The sequence below is a fragment of the Meleagris gallopavo genome, chromosome 2 (assembly GCF_905368555.1).
Source record: "Meleagris gallopavo chromosome 2, MGAL_WU_HG_1.1, whole genome shotgun sequence".
NCBI lineage: Eukaryota > Metazoa > Chordata > Aves > Galliformes > Phasianidae > Meleagris > Meleagris gallopavo.
The window spans coordinates 44,890,076-44,906,369 of NC_139405.1; the positions used below are offsets into that span (position 1 = coordinate 44,890,076).

A 16,294-nucleotide genomic window follows, 5' to 3' on the forward strand; every position below is an offset into this window, starting at 1 on the left:
CGGCCGTTCCTTTGCAGAGCGGTTTCCAGCGTAAGGACACCGATGGTAACTTATGGTACAGGGACTAAGGGAGCTGACGAGGAACGTGTCCTTCTGGATTAGTTGCTTGTAAACAGGGAGGGTCCCGTGGGTGAAGAGGCTGTCGGCAGCCATCTTGGCCAAAGGGACCATCAAGTAGCCGAGTTGGAAGTCTTCAGTGATGGGAGAAGTCGCCAACGTTTCACCTGGATGTGGGGAGAGCAGGCTTCAGGCTGCTCAGGGAACTGGTTAGCAAGGTGCCCTGCTTTTGAAGGCTTTGGGATCCATCAGCGCCGGTAACCTTTCAAGCACCACCTCCTAAGAGCACAGGAACAGGCAGTTCCAAAACGTTAGAGATCATGCAGGTGGGCAGAAGGTTGGCTTGGCTGAGCAGGGATCTTCTCAAGCTTAGGTGGAAAAATAAAATACATGGCCACCTGAGACAAAGCGGGGTGACATGGGAGGACAACAGCATGAGAAGACTACAGAGAGCTGCTCACCATTGTAGGGAGCAAATTTGTTTGGATGGGGCTCAGTTGAAGCTGGTCAGTAATGTGGGGGGCAACAAAAAGGACTTTTTAAAATACCCCACCTAGTTAGAATCATTGAATCATAGAATATCCTGAGTTGAAAGGGACCCACAAAATCATCAAGTCCAACTCCTGGCTCTGCACAGAACCACCCAAAATTCAAACGCTCTGTCTGAGGTTTATCCAAAAGCTCCTCGAACTCTGGCAGCTTGGGGCTGCAACCACTGCCTTGGGCAGCCCGTTCCAGGACCCGACCACCTCTGGTGCAGAATTTGTTCTCAACGCCCACCCGCCCCTCCCCTGACAAAGCTCCATCCGTTCCCTTGGAACGCTGTCACAGGGAGCAGAGCTCAGCGCTGCCCCTCCGCTCCCTGTGAGGAGCTGCAGCTGCCATGAGGGCTCCCCTCAGCTCCTCTGCTCTGAGCTGTGCAAACCAAGGGACCTCGCCACTTTTCATATACCTTGCCCTCTAGACTTTTCTCCGTCTTCATACCTATAACTAGATGGGTATCTTTATCATAAAAGGAGACTAAGATAATTAAAGTTAGTTGGAAGCCAGCTGATGTAATTCTGTAGGATTTCAGCAAAGCTTTTGATACTATTTCTCATAGTATCCTTCTGGACAAAATGTCCAGCTTACAGCTAGGCAAAAACATAACGTGATGGTAAAGAATAGGCATTTAGTAGAGTGACTAATATTGGTGTACAAAGGCAGCACTAAGATACCTAGTTTATCAGCTGTCCCATATGCCAGTAACGTCATTCTTCATGCAATATTTGACTGATTACAATTTGAGGTCATCAAAGCAAACAGAAAATCAACAATGTAAGAGGACCTCAGATTAACATTAAATGTCAGCAGGTGTACAAAGTCCAAATAGGCTAATACAGCTAAAGTGAGCATTACAGGATTCCTCTGCATTTAAAGCTTTGCAAATACTGAATAGAACATAAAACATGGATTCAGCCCCTTTTCTCCCCATATTTGATCTTTACCTGCTATTAGACAGAAGGAATTTGAATTTGGAGGCCTAGTGATCTCTTGACAGCTGATTTGCTTCAATTTTGTTCTCAACCACAAACAGCAGAACTGTTTTCCAACTCAGGAGGAGTGGGAGACCAGGCTGTAATAATGGGCCAACTTGAAATCAGTAAGTGATATCCTGTCTTTTGGTGTTTTTTTTTTCCTGTTTGTCTTCCACCATCCTATTTAACTCTGCTTGGACACAGTATCCAGGATTGAGATTCAAATGCATTAAAGGAATGCTTAAAGGAAACAAACAAACAAACAAACAAACAACAACAAAAAAAAACAACCCAGCAACATAGCAATTGCACAAAGACAAATAATACAGACCATAATCTCTATGGTACAGACTAAAGTTATTTAAACAACAATAACAAAAAAGATGACTAAGCATTAACAAGCAGCTGTGCTTTGAATTCAGTGTAGTTAATGAGCAGCATAATATCAAATAACAACCTACTGCCCAATATTGGTACATTTTCACATTTCTTGGAAACCTAGGCTCTGTGAAATTCACTCAGTAAGAATTAGGACATCACCTCAGAATAGTGAATTTACTAGCTATCATTCAAGAAGTAAGACTATGTTGTGCAAAGTTTATCTTCCTTTGAACACAGTGAAATGGACTTGTGCTTTGTGTGAAACACTGAAAATACTCAAAGTTGGCAGTTCCTTTTGGTATTGGGTAGTTCAGTCTTATTAGGAATAGGTTAAAATGTAAAACATTTCAGTGTTCACTAATTTACTCTGCTAAAAAATGCTCTCTAAATTTAGCCTATGCAGATATAATTGTTACGAAATAACACTTTTTACTATAAGTCTGACACATGGTCAGCGAACATTTATAAAAATAACTTTGTTGGGGATATGAGTTTGACAAAAACTAAGTTACATTTTCTGTAGGCCAAAAAGGAAAAAGAAAAAAAGTGCAAGCAACTATGAATTTAAATAAAAAAACTGGGATAGGAGATAATTCTATAAATTTCAAAAAAAAACCTCTTCATTTTATAACTTTAATATAAAGATTTCTAGTGCTTAAAATCTCCTACCAAATGGTACAGATCTGTATTTTATGAAAATATATCTTTGCAGTAGTGTATGATGTTTGTGGTATTTAAATTTGAGGTAAAATAATTGGTCAACATTTGGGGCTTCTGTTACTAACAATGATAAGGGTATCCTGCTTTTCTATATATTTTTTTTTTAATTATTCTTTCCCAGCAGCATGAGACACATTTGACTATTTCAGTACAATGTGCATTAAAACAAGCATCTTCAAAGCTAAGAGTCAAACACTGCCATAATAATTATATAGCACTTCATAATACTTGATACTTGTGAGGCCCTTAGCTATCATCTGAATAAAGAGGCATATACTCTGTGCTTGATCTGTATTTGAAATTACTTTTATTCCTGCTAGGGAGTAGGAATTATTCTTTGGTTGGCTTCAGCAAAAAGACAGTTTTTTACAGACAAAAAGACAGCAATGTCATGTTTTTTTTTCTCCTTAAAAAACAGATCAGCTACCAAAACAAGTTCGCATGACAATTATCACTATTTCATGAAGATCTGATTTTCCTAAATCTTTCTGTGATTTGGGAAGATCTGAGAAAGCCTTTTCCTCTCTCCACATACTTTGGCATTGTGGTGGGATAATACGGGACATTCAGACTCGCTGAGCATCTTTAGTATCTTGAGGCCCTTTCTGAGGTCTAGAAAGAATATTCTTTCTAGGTTTTCTCATTAGAGAACTGACAGAGTTATCTATGGATGGGTCCAGCATGTAAGTTATACTTCAAAGAAGAGACTGTTTTCCTAGTGAAAATTCGATTTACATTTTCTAACATGCCTAAATCTCAAATTCCAGTATGATTAGTTGGGCCCTTGAAAGTCAAGATTATGATAAGCAAAACATGTTTTTGGCTGTGTTAAGAACAATCTGTTCTCCTCTCTTTTGTTTTTGTCAGGAAAAACTCATAATCTAATCAGTATTTACTAAAAAATACTGTCTTTCCCTCAAAGAGGGACAACGTTGTGATATTAAAAAACCATAAAGACTTTAACATGGTTTTAAAATGAGCGTAGTCAATATCCAGCTTTATATCCTTAGTTAACTAACTAAATACACATCTGTACTTCAAATGCAAGCATTACAATGTCTGCTAGTCATCCCAAACCTGAGCTTAACTGAGTCACCATTTGGCTGTAATTGTGGCTTAATTGACTGACTGCTGTTTAGGTGATGTCTTGAGGAGACCCTCTGCAATTTACAGCTGTGAATATATTCCTGATCACTGTATTGCATGCAGAAACTCACAGGTGTGCAGTACCAAATAATGCAATCAAGCATTAAATCAGCTCCACAGACAGTAGAGTTATAAAATCATATGTAGAACATTAATGTTGTAGACATTGCTGTGGTGCTGTCCAAATGTTACTTTTTCACTGCTGTTTGCACAGCGCTTTGTGTGCCTGCTTGCGTTAGGACTAACAGTGCTGCTGGGAGTTACCACAATGCCTAGAAACAAGGAAAAAGCTACTGCAGCTACCACACTGTGAACATAACTTGGTGCAGGTATTAGCATGTTTATAACAGGAGCATGAAACAAAGCCCCAAAATGCATTACATGCATTTTTAGCATTGTAGTGTTTACATTTGTGCATAAAGAAATTGGGACAGTTTGGTTAAAGTCCATAGTTAAGGCTTGTTCCAGTATTTAACACCTGTGACCACTTCACCTGTTCATCTTCAGCATTTAAAGCAAACACCTGCAAAGGATTTCTGGGGGAAGTGGGGCAGGAAATCCCAAAGCAATCACAGTCCCTGTTTTCTAGTTCAGAACTAAGATTAAGCTTTGGAAAAACTTAAGCCTTCTGATGCTGGTGTCACCATTCACACAAAACTTGCTTTTTTGTGTAACCACACCAAATTTCCATATGCATGCCTTGGCCTTCAGGATCTTTCGGTCCCTAACTTAGAAGCATCTGTTTTCCTATGTAAATACAGGGTAGGGAGTACGTACACTAGAATCCCTCCTACAACCTTTTGCTACCAATTACCACAGCCAAGAGGCTGGATTTCTATCACGCCTTCAGCAGGCAGCCAGCGAGGCACAGAGAACTTGCTTTAGCGGGGGGCTGACGACTTCCAGAAGCCCCTCGCCAACCCCCACGGTTCTGTGATTCTGTGACGCTAACGAGCACCACAACCAACGAAAGCTTTCCCCCCCGCGACCTGGCAGTGGGAGAGAACCCCGAGCTCGCACCGCACAGCGCTCACCCCCTGAGGCGCCCGACGGGGCACAGCGACTCAGGAGCGCTGAGACAACGCATGAAGGCGCAGCGCCCCCACTGGGCGACCCTCTGGTCCGCGGTATCCTTCCGCCCGCCCCATGATGCCCCGCGCGCCCCACCCCTCCGCCCGTTTAACTGACAGCTTTTAAACCAACGTTTCGACAACCGAGGAAACAGCCACAGCGAGATAGCGAACCCAGCCCGCCACCACCTTCTACGAGAGAGGCGAGTTCCCCAGAGAAGCCCCTCAGTGGCCGGGTCGGACCCGCGAGGCGCCGCGCTGCCGGTGTAGGCGGTATTGCTGTAGCCGTCAATGCGGCGGCTCCCGCCGCGCCGCGCGGGTTGCGCGCGCAGCTGCCGCCCTGTGGCGCGGGGCGGGCGGTGGGCGGAGCGGCCGGGCGCTCATTTCCTCCTTGGGCGCCATTTTGTAGCGCAGAGAATCCGCAAATAAAGAGCGGGCAGAAGCGGCGCGCAGGGACGCGGCGGCTGGGGGGGACGTGGCGGCGACCCCGGCTGCGGAGCGGCAGTGCCCGGCGGCGAGCGCGGATAGGCGGCGGAAGGCGGTGGGCGGCGCGGATAGGCGGCGTTCGGCCCTCGATGTGACGGGTGCGGCCCAGGCAATCGAGCGCGCTGCCGAGAGAGCGGGCCTCCGCACCGCCGGTGGGAGGTGAGTGGACGAGCGAACGCCGCTCCCCGTCCGCAGAGCCCGCCGCGTTTGGCGGCGGGGCCCGGCGAGCGGCGGGCACCCGGCGGTCCGGCCTTTATCTCGGGCGGGAGGGGAGCGGAAGCGCGTAGAGCCATTTTGTGCGAGGCCCGGCGCCCTGCGGGGAGCCTTCTACTCAGCCGTCGGCCGCGCCGCGCCCCGGCGCTATCCGCCTCGGAGAAGGAGGGAGGGCAGGCGGGCAGGGCCGCGGCGGGGTCTGCGGCTGCGGCGGGCCCGGGCCGCGGGGCTCCGCGCAGGAGGCGGGGCTTGGCTGTGGGGAGGGGCGGGGGCGGGCGCCGAGGCAGTGTGAAATCATCCCGCGGCGGAGCGTGAAGCGTATGCAAGTGTGCGTGCGTGTGTGTGCGGGGAGGGGGAATGCCTTTTTTTTTTTCCTCCCTTCTCGCGGAAGCTCAGAATCTTTGCAGGGGTTTCCCCACAGCACTCATTTACATAACATTAAAGTAACTGGCAGTTACTTGAAATATAACTGGGAAAGCAACAGCTCGCTGGCATCTAATGCTTAACTACTTAGCTTCTTGACTTCCTTTTCCTGTCTAAATCGCCAACTTGATAAAAAGTTTTCAGTGAAAGCAGTGCACGCTACCAGGGTTTCCAAAAGCAAGGTGTACTTTCTCCATTTTGGATTTCCTGTGTTTAAGTTGCCATAAAAACCCTGATGAAATCCTGTTAGTGGCCATGTTCTTAAATACAGGGCGTAACTTTATATTGAGCAGATGCAGAGAGAGTGAAATATAACAGCTGACATTGCCCAAACAGTTGTGGAAGTGCTTAGATGGGATATTGTGGTTAAGTTGTTAATCATGTAAATGAACTTTAAAAGAAGGTTTTATGGAAACGTTGTTTTCACTGTTTTTTTTCATTGTAGAAAATTACACTTATTGTGTTCTTAAAAAACATTTCAGAACAGAGAGATCAGCTCTTTTTCAGAGGGCAGCTGAGCGATGAAGAGTGCCTTACTGCACAGCACTTGGAAAGCCACTGAGCTGAGTTAGAATTAAAGTTTCAGTTGTCATGTTATTGTCAGTAATGTGTAAATGTGTCTTACAAAGATAAGATAAATTGCTGTGACAACTGAGTGTTATAATCAGCCTGATGCTCATAATGCTTCCAAAAAACATCGAGACCAACAGTACAGATTCAGTCCATGCCACTAATAAATTCCTGATCTCATTTTGAGTCACTTTAGGTCCCCAGGCTTACATGGGAATTGGGGGGTTGAAATTCACACATACAGAAAGAGCTCTGTCATCTATTTGTATATGTAGTCAACCTACATTTTCTGAGATAACTTATTGAATTCTGTTAGTAAGCTTTTTTGCTTTTATGACAATCACTGCAAATGATAACAAGTGATGGTAAAACTACCTTCTGTAATGAAGTTGCCTGTAACAGCCATCTTCCTCACTGTTGCTGAAGGATCTTCAGTAGGTAGCAAGAGATAGTTTTGTTGTAAATGCTGGAGTAGAGGCGTGCTGCTGATGTAGAGAGCTAAGTATTGGGATCTTGTGCTTGCCCTGGACACGCAAGGTAGCCCAGGCTTAGAGAGAACATCAAACATATTTTCTCCACACTTGTTGCAACACTCAAGTGTTTGTAAGTTATATGCTGCATTCATGAGGCAAGTGTTTGGGCAAACGCAGCTTTTTTTGGCATTTGCATGCTTCTGTTACTTTTTGGAGGAACGTGCAATTAAATAATTGCATCATCTGTGCATGATTTAATTGGTGCTAGCTGTAGTTGTAGCTCTCTTGAATGTAGGAAATGGTGCTTCTGTCTGTCAGGGACTTACAATCATAGAATCACTCAGGTTGGAAAAGACCTTAAGGACCATTGAGTCCAACTGTGACCTAGCCATACTACCTAACTAACAATCCTCTGCTAAATCATGTCCCTGAGCACCACATCCAAATGGTTTTTAAACACATCCAGGGATGACGACTCAACCACCTCCCTGGGAAGCCTATTCCAGTGCTTAACAACCGTTTCTGTAAAGGGTGCACTTGAATGGTGCTCAAGATTCCAAGGCTGGTACTTCCAAATACAGAAGCAGTAAAAGATTCCTAAACATTTTTAGGAAAATTGTATTTGAAGTAGTAGGCAACTTAAATACAGGGGTCACTAGCATTCTTCTTCCAATCTCTAAGTTATTCTGTATTAGATTGAATGAGTGAGTTGAGCACCATTGAGTTCATATTTAGCCTTTTGAATATATTCAAGGTACACGTTAAGTGAAGCAGGAGCTGTGCCAAAAGTTAAAGCACTGAGTAGTGGGGAGGAGAGGACTTTCTATCTTGGGGAAGCACTTCAATGTCTGTCATGAAGGCTAGGAACAGGAAGCTGCCATTCATCAGTGAGATGCTTCTACTACATGTTTTTAGAGCCATTCCCATGGATTCTGATGTCAGTTTCTATTTTATGAAAGGCTTAGAATCTGTTTCCTCTGTGTGCTCTGCTTGCTGTCTTAGGGTTTTCATTTTTTTTTTTTAAACTTTATTTGAAGGGAGTTCTGTATATTTATCATTGGGTAGTAGGTTTGTGTAAGGTGAAGTGATTGTGCTTCATTGACAATAACGGGGCTCTTAGAATTTGTAGAAGTTAAATTAGTTCACTGGGTGCCTTTGTGAATATACCGAAGATGCTTTGTGTGAGTCTTTCTGAAAAGTTTTTTGAATTAAAGTGCACTGTTTTCATGAAGTTGTGCTTGTGACCAAGGAATTGGCCACGTACTTTTTCTAGTATATACGAGTAGCAGCAGCTTTACAAACCTGTCAAATCTCAATGCTGTTTGCAGCTTTGTTCTAGAAGGCACATTGCAAAGATGCATGCCTCTAAAGTAGCTCAACTTCCTTATTAAATATGCTTTAATGCTGTATGTTTGTTTTTGTGGGCTTGATTTTTAATGTTATCACTCGTTTAAAAAAAAAAAATCTGTTTGCAGGTGAGGAAGCATTGTCTAGTAATTCAAGGAAGTATGAATATTAACTGACATGCTACCTTTCCTAAAAATAACCAAGAGGGCTTTTAAGTAACTGCTTAATATTTATTTATCACAATCTTAAAGGTAGTGTAAGAGTTGAAAGCACATAATGTAACCCAAACTTTACAGGTGATGTTCCCAAATCATATGCTTTACTCTAAAATGGTACTAAAGTAGTAGTTTTAATTGCTTTTATAGTTCCCCCCCTTCCTTGGGAAACACTGCGTTAAATAGTTTCGGACACACAGGAAATGTCCCTTTGCCTACATTTATGTAAATTAACAAAGTCTGATGTTTTGTTCTTAGTTAAGTTGAAAAAAATATTACTAGTACCATTTTTAGATGCTAAAGAAAGCTTTGACTCACTTCTAGGAGATAGTCCACTGACTTTTTATCTCGATGACAATAGTAAACTTGTCTTAGTTGTAATCTGGCTATATGTTGTGTGGAGCCAACATTTCAGTAATCTAGTTTCAGAAATAGAAAAATTAAGAGTAGAAATACAGCTGTCTTACTGACTATTTCATTCACAGTAGTAACTAAACTAACTAACGCTCCTTTCCTCCCCTTCAGAGTTCACAATGACGAATGAAGAACCTCTCCCAAAGAAGGTATGTTTAAAAATATCTGTGGCTCCCCTGGTCCCCCCGCCCCAAGTAGTCATGATAACTTGGTAAGTTGTGTTCCTCCTTTTGCTCCACAGGTTCGTCTTAGTGAAGCAGATTTTAAAGTTTTGCCTAGAGATGAACTTATCCTAAGGTAAAGCATCAGTTTTTTGTTTTTTTTTTTTTTTTCCTATGGCAACACTCTATTGAATTCTTTACAGAAGATGTAACATACCCCTTCCTTGGTCTTCAGCACTCTTGTTCTGAAAACCTATAGCATTTTCACAGTGCATCTTTTTTTAACGCTTTCATACTCAGAAATATTTTTATATGTAGGTTGTGTCCTTCAGGAAAAAGCGTTTTCCCTCAAAGTCCTGGAAAGTGTTTTCTAATCCATAAGTAGGAGTTGTTTTTTCTTCACTTGCAGCTTTAGGAGTCAAGGTTGCATACATTCCTTGCTAGATAGCAAGTTATTTTTAAACATCACAAAAAGTAAACTAATTACTGCTGCAGGACTTTCCTAGTCCATGCAGTTGTCTTCTCAGCACATTCAGGTATTAGCAGTAAAATGTCAAAAAAAGATTATCACACAGAACTTGCATATAGAAGAGCCCAGTTATGTTTTTCACCTTACAGAAAATTAAGGGTCGCCATGGAAAACAAATCAATGATTCTGTCATATTGAGCATTTGATTAAAGAAACAAACCAAGGCACAGGTATTACAGAGCCTATATATCTGACAGACAAGGAACTAAGTGAATCTGTGGGTCATTTATTTATCTGGTAGAGTAGTTTGTGCATTTTGAAAAGCTTTAGCTCTTGAACTTCTTGTGCAGTATAAGTTATTTGCATTATTACAGTCTCCTGAGGTGGTTAAATGTTACCATTTCATAGATGAGTTTAAAGGGCTAAATTTTGTAGGAACATAAGAATACAGGTCCAACACAGCTTGTACTACTGCTAGCTACTACTGGAGTGACATTTATTCCACTGGAATCAGCATCATCCTTTGTATATTTCAAACTGGTCTCTGGCTTCATCTCCTCAATATCTATTCTTCTGGGAGTGAAGAGGAAAGTGTTTACACAGAAAAATGCTGCTTTGGTACTGGGTGGTTTAGGTCTTGGGAACCTTGAACAGAAACTTCCATACTCAAGAATATCTCTGGGGATGTTCTTGGTTGCTTTCTGCCATAGAAGTTGGTATCTGTTGTTTATTAAAAGGAGAATATGGTGGAATCTGCCCAAGGAGCTGAAGTATGTCAGCAAATAAACTGAGTTGATGAAGAGACAGAAGGCAATGGACTGATGACAGCTGTGTTGTTATTGTCTTCCTCTTAATGTCTAATGTGGATGAAACAACTTCTATTCTCAGAAAGGCCTTATTGCTTCAAGGAGAGTAACTGTCCTTATTTAAATGCCATCCTGGCCATGTCCATTTTGTTTGCATTCAGCAGTCCTGTAAGCACTTTTTAAAATTTCATCTATGTATGTAAAGGATTTACACTAATATTGATTTTTGTTCCTGGCTTTACGTGAAGCTGGCAATTACTGCACATACTGTTAACTTCATTTGTAGGTTGGAATAAAATGTTATCCCATCATGCGAGTATCATTTTAATTAAAGGCATCTCTGCTGCTTTCAGGCATAGAAAAATGTGCTGACCCCTACAACATCATTTTAAAATAAGATGGAGAATGTTTGTGTGTTTTTTTTTTTCCCCGTGCTTCAATGGGGCATATGCTTTTAAAATAATGGTGTGTGTCATCTATGGTTTTGTTCTTACAGCTGATGTGTGATCTCTGTGCAAGTTGAGCTGCTAAGTTGCATGTGTGGAAAATACTAATGCTTTCTGTCGCTTCCTCTGTGTTGTGTTGAAACTTCACTAATATTTTCCATAAAGTGTGTAATTGAGGTTTACTGTTGCTTCCACTGACTGAAAGTGAGCAGGAACAACAGGATTTGTCTGGCCTTTGGGGCATTTCCTTGTCTTGTTGCAGCTGTGGTATCACCTGTTTATCTTCTCCGTCTCCTCTGCAGTAGGATAGGCACTTGGAAGCTCCTGTCAGTCTGTGAACGAGGAAGAGCCAGCAACATGATAGCAAAGCGCTCTGTAGATCATAGCTTAAAAAAAACTTCTTATCTGAATTCCCTGGGCTGTTTAGCTTAGTGGTCAGTAGGCTGAAGTACCTATATTTATTCAAGCAGTGGGTGAAATACAGTGCCTTTAATGACTTCTACTCAATGTGTCATACAGCCAGTCAGTTTTGGAATGGCTTAGGCTCAGTGCTGTTTTTTCCTTCAGGTTGGCTTCAGAAATGTTCTCAAGAAATGTTTTGTTGGTATGGTTTGTAAATACTTTGACTTTAAGAAAAAATCTTGTTAATTACTGCGATGTGTCAGGTATTTTTGTAGTTAAAGAGCTGCAACTGCAAATTCAATTGAAAAGAAATTGATCCACCTTCAGTGTGGGCCTATGAACTACTTGCTTCATACAGATAATTTTAAACTTCTGTTATTTCATTTTCTGTTTGGATGCTTTTAGCTTAGTAGATTGTTTTGAGGGTTTAAAGAGGTCTGATCATATGAAATGAACCTGCTTTGGATTTTTGTCTTTGTAATCGGTAGCTTTTTGGTTTGCCCGAAGGGAGTTAAAAATTCTGATTGCTGGAATTGAGTTTGAGATCTGTAGTTGTACCAAAATTACAGAGACCGTGCTCATGTACAACATTGAAGCTGCTTTAGTAGTAAACCTCTGATTTTTGAAGTTGATGACTTGATTGCTGGAGTTTTCTCTGTCAGTGTGGTGATCACAGGTTTATTCTGTACAGTTTCTTAAACATACTTGGAGAGGAACTGCTGCAGTATTTGCCAGGTTTTGCCTGTTTTGTCTTGAAGGTCGCTTTGATGGGGGAACTGGGAGTCATGCGACTTGGAAAGTCCATGACATGTTCTAATACAGTCTCTGTTCTTTTCCAGGAATTGAGTTCTTGCTTAAATGCTAGGACTTACTGAGAGGTGATCTAGAGATGGTAGCTCTGACTTGTGTGATGACCACAGGCCGTGCGTTTTCTTTCTGATGGCGGTCTGTTACAACTGCCTAACTTTTGTATCAGGGCTTTGTTTTGCTCACTGTGTATAGCTCCTGTTACTGATCAACAGATCTCAGTTTTGACAGAGCTGTTGTTTTCAGGCTGTAAGAGAGAACTCTGCCAAGTAATGCTGCATTTGTATTTGAAGACTTGCTTTTTTATTCTTTCATGTAATTAATTCATGCAAAATACAGGTTCTTTCTGTATTTGCTATTTAGTTGACTGTTTCAGTTTCCCTTTTTGAGGGCTGTCATTCTGACTGAATGCTGTACTTCCAGTGGTCAAACTATGAAACCTTTGTTTCTAACCAGAAGTGTTCTTTTAAAAGCAGTCAAAACACTAAGTTTAAGGGTTTGATGGGAGTGCTGCTTTCCTACAGATCTTAAATGTGCTCATTGCTAATTCAGCTAAAGAGATATTTCTAGACTGCTTGTTTATTAAACCATCCAGATCTTACAGCTTAGAGATAGTATTGTTGTAGGTTAGGAAGTAGTTATGATGGATCTGGCATAAAATGGTGGGGAAGAAAAGGACAAATTGGGAGGGAGGGAAGAGAAACTGTCCATTTCTCTAGTGGTAAAGTTTGTTAGGTGAGTTTATTTAATCTTGTGAAATCATAATGTTGTGAAAAAGACATGCAGTCAGTAGTACTCCTGTGCTTACCCCTCCTCTATCTTCCCTCCCCCCCCAAATTAAACAAAAAACTGCAACCTAAACAAACCCAATGGCAGCAACCAAACAGAAAGGACCAAAACAAAAGCAACAACAACAAAAAGCTGCAATGCACCATGCTTGTTGATGAGTCATGGTAAACTTAACTGTAGACTTTATTTGCTGTTGATTTGATGATTTGTATCAAATGCAATGCTGTTTCTTAGTGTGAAGCTTTCTGAATCTGGATGGATTACATTAGCAGCATAACTTCAAAGAGTTGTTTAATTGGTTGGCTGTTCAGTAAATATTGCCAGTATGGTCTTGCTTTAAATGAGCTGTAATAACTGCTTAACCTGGACTGCAGGCTGTAGCGTACCACTGATATATACTTCTACTTGCTTTGCTATTCACTTGCTGACAGATGTGTATTATCCTTGTGTTATGGCTTCTGTTACAGAATTCTGTTTGCATTGTTCTGCTTTGAGAATGAGAGGCTTCCTGGGTACTTAGCACAGATAACTAAGTAATAGGTCTGATTTTGATTGTAGTGTTTGTCAAAAGTGTTAGAAGTAGTTTTTAAGAGGTAAATTTTGAGTGCTAACAAAGAACTTTCACAATGCAGAGTGGAGTTAACTTTTTCCATAGAACTGTCTTTTATTCAATTGCGTGATTATCTCTTGACATTTTCTGATTTTATTGTAAACATATAAGCTAAAAGTTTAGGAATTAGATGCTTTGATTTTAATGAATAGCTTCAGAAAAATATTTTTCTTTCTGCAATAGGTGGAAGCAGTATGAAGCGTACGTGCAAGCTTTGGAGGGCAAGTACACAGACCTTAATTGTAAGTTAGCAAAGTTTCAAAATTGTGTGAGTTGCCTCAATGTTTTGAACATTTGTGTAAAGCAGAGTGGTCAAATAACGTCATGTTACTGTTAAAAATAATATTCATTGGAAGTACAATGTCACATTACTTTTTTTTAAGCTAAGTCCTTATTTTTCCCAGGAGTTTTCAGATTTTTCCCAGTTTTTCAAGCAACTTCTTTTTCTTTGCCAATCTTAAATGACTTTTCAAAATTCTGTTTTTGCATTTGTGGGACCATCAATACATGAATTGTTAGGCAAAAACGTAACCCCACAAATACCTCTATTTTCAGAATTCTTACAGTAGTGGAAAGTTTTCTTCTTTTAAAATACTGTGAATGTTTGTGCTTTCAGTAATCTTACACAATTGTGAATCATGTGGGAGGGAGAACAGTTCCTAGAGGTTAAGATCTGAAATGAATATCCAGCTGATTCTTTATCTGACTGAGTAATTTGAATTAACAATTAGAATGTCAATTTTATGTAATCTTTAAACTTTGTGCTGCACTTAAGTCTTTTGAAAGTGAGACTATTGGAAAATTTCATCCTACTCTCAACTGAGAAAGTCTAAATACATTCGGGAAGTGTCTGATTTACCAGTCTGAAGCCAGTTTTAAAAATTATGTGAGCAGCTTGAGACTCTTCCTGTTTTCTGTTCACCTTATCAGCCTCAGTACCCAAAATCTTGGTAGCAGTAATTTTGAAGGGTTTTTTTTTGTCAGTCCACAGATGTTCCCTCTTACCTGTTGTTATATCTCATCTACTGCCGTATATGCAACAACAACAAATTAGAAATAATAGTTCTGAAGCAAGTTCTGATGTTTATACTTAAAGCAGGTCTAATACTTGTCTACAAAAAAAAAAAAAAGAAAAACACATAAAAAAAAACCCGCAACCTTAATTATTCCAACTTTCAATCGTTATATATTTGAAGGTAGCAGAGTAAATATATTCTGTTTGTATCAGGCTGCTCGCACGTGTTCCAGTTTTTGGATAACTTGGAACTGTGGCTTTCTTCCATATTTCGTATATTAACTTTTATAAATTTTCATGGATCAGAAGACGTACTTGTGACTGATCTATCATCTCTGAAGTTCTCCACTGACTTACTGTTCGCTCTTAAAGTGTTGAAATCATTTTGAGAGCTGATCACACGCGACACCATTCAAGACACGGAATTTGTTACAAATGTCAGGAGAGTTTCAGCTTCCCCAGTTTCACAATGCATGCAATAGTGGTGAAGGATGGAGCAGTTGTTTAATTAATCAAAAGTTAATTCCTATATAAAGCATGGGAACACTTTTAAATTTAGTAGTAAGGAAGGATAGCTGTATTTAAAATGAAACTTGTCATACTTTTTCAAGTACTTAATGATACTTTGAGCTTTTTGTTACTCATGCTTATAGCTGTGGTTAATTTAACTCTTTTGCTGCCAACGAATTTGACTATCAGCTTTTTTTTTTCAAGCTGCCTTGAAAAAATGCTTTAAAACCTGTGCTTTTTGTTCCATTAATTTTGTCAGCTAATGATGTGACGGGATTGAGAGAATCTGAAGAGAAACTGAAACAGCAACAGCAAGAATCTGCCCGAAGAGAAAATATTCTGGTCATGAGGCTGGCAACTAAAGAACAGGAGATGCAAGAGTGTACTGTAAGTATTAAGAAATAGGTGTTTTAGGCTGTTCCAGGAGTTAGTGGAGAGTACTTATGCTATGTGTTTCATGTATCTGTAGCATTATAGTTTCTGTGCTTAAAAAAAGGCAGGGTACTTAAGCTTTCACTAAGTTAGTAACTATCATTCTGTAAAGTGTTTTATTTATTTATTTATTTAAAGATTGGTTATTTTGATTGTTTTTCAGCAGCATTTCTGCTTGGAAGAGCATTGCATTGCTCACTGTACATATTTACCATAAATGTTATTCTGACTGTCTTTGAACGCAGGAAGAAATTGAAACCTGAGGATAGGATTCAGCATATTGGATTTTATTTAGAATTTTTCAGGCTGATGTTTATGGTGTATTCAGATAACTGTCTTTGCATCGATTCAGCTGGTTAGAGAGTGCTTTTGAAATATCAGATCTGCTTCTTGGATTTCTGATGTTCTTTGTACTGATGCCTTTGTTGTTGTTCCGTTTTCTCTCTCCTCTGTTTCTGTTGGTCTTATGTGTTTTGTTTTGGCTTTTTGAAACAGCCTTTTGCCAATTTGGGACTTCTCATGGTTTTGGATTATCTTAACTTCATTTGCATCTGCTTCTTTAACTGGCAGTTCCTGAGAGAGGATTGTAAAAAGCTTCTTAATGCTAGTTTTTGTAGCATACTGAAAGCTTATTTCAGGAAGAATATAAGCTCTCTGAAAAACCAATAACTAGTTTTGTCACTTTGTTTTTTCCTTCTTTTAGCCCTCCTTTCTTTTTTCCTGTAGGAGTCCTGAGCTGTCAGGTATTGCAAGTAGTGTAAGATTTAGCCCTGTACACTTTTCTTTCTTAAGACTGTAAGATGACAGACATTAGT

At 40.5% G+C, this 16,294-nt stretch overlaps 2 protein-coding genes across 4 annotated transcripts in view; one reads left to right on the plus strand and one right to left on the minus strand.

The window, feature by feature from the left end:
• Window positions 1–8,417, minus strand: LOC146544960 (uncharacterized). Its single transcript, XM_085218430.1, has 4 exons — window positions 8,359–8,417; window positions 5,025–5,628; window positions 1,545–1,672; window positions 1–425 (listed from the first exon to the last, which is right to left on the minus strand). Exons 1-3 carry the CDS (start codon window positions 8,415–8,417, stop codon window positions 1,580–1,582), a joined length of 756 nt encoding a protein of 251 aa, XP_085074556.1. The 3' UTR covers window positions 1–425; window positions 1,545–1,579.
• The window catches only part of WTAP (WT1 associated protein), a 24,311-nt gene continuing 13,071 nt past the window's right edge, over window positions 5,055–16,294 (plus strand). For 2 of the 3 annotated variants that reach the window (XM_085216952.1, XM_085216953.1), the window contains exons 1-5: window positions 5,396–5,536; window positions 9,144–9,181; window positions 9,274–9,329; window positions 13,706–13,764; window positions 15,307–15,434. In XM_085216952.1, the coding sequence (XP_085073078.1) occupies window positions 9,152–9,181; window positions 9,274–9,329; window positions 13,706–13,764; window positions 15,307–15,434 (273 nt within the window). In that variant the 5' untranslated portion in view covers window positions 5,396–5,536; window positions 9,144–9,151. Of the gene's footprint in view, window positions 5,095–5,395; window positions 5,537–9,143; window positions 9,182–9,273; window positions 9,330–13,705; window positions 13,765–15,306; window positions 15,435–16,294 lie in introns of those variants that run through there. The other variant, XM_010707126.4, reaches the window with a different exon arrangement.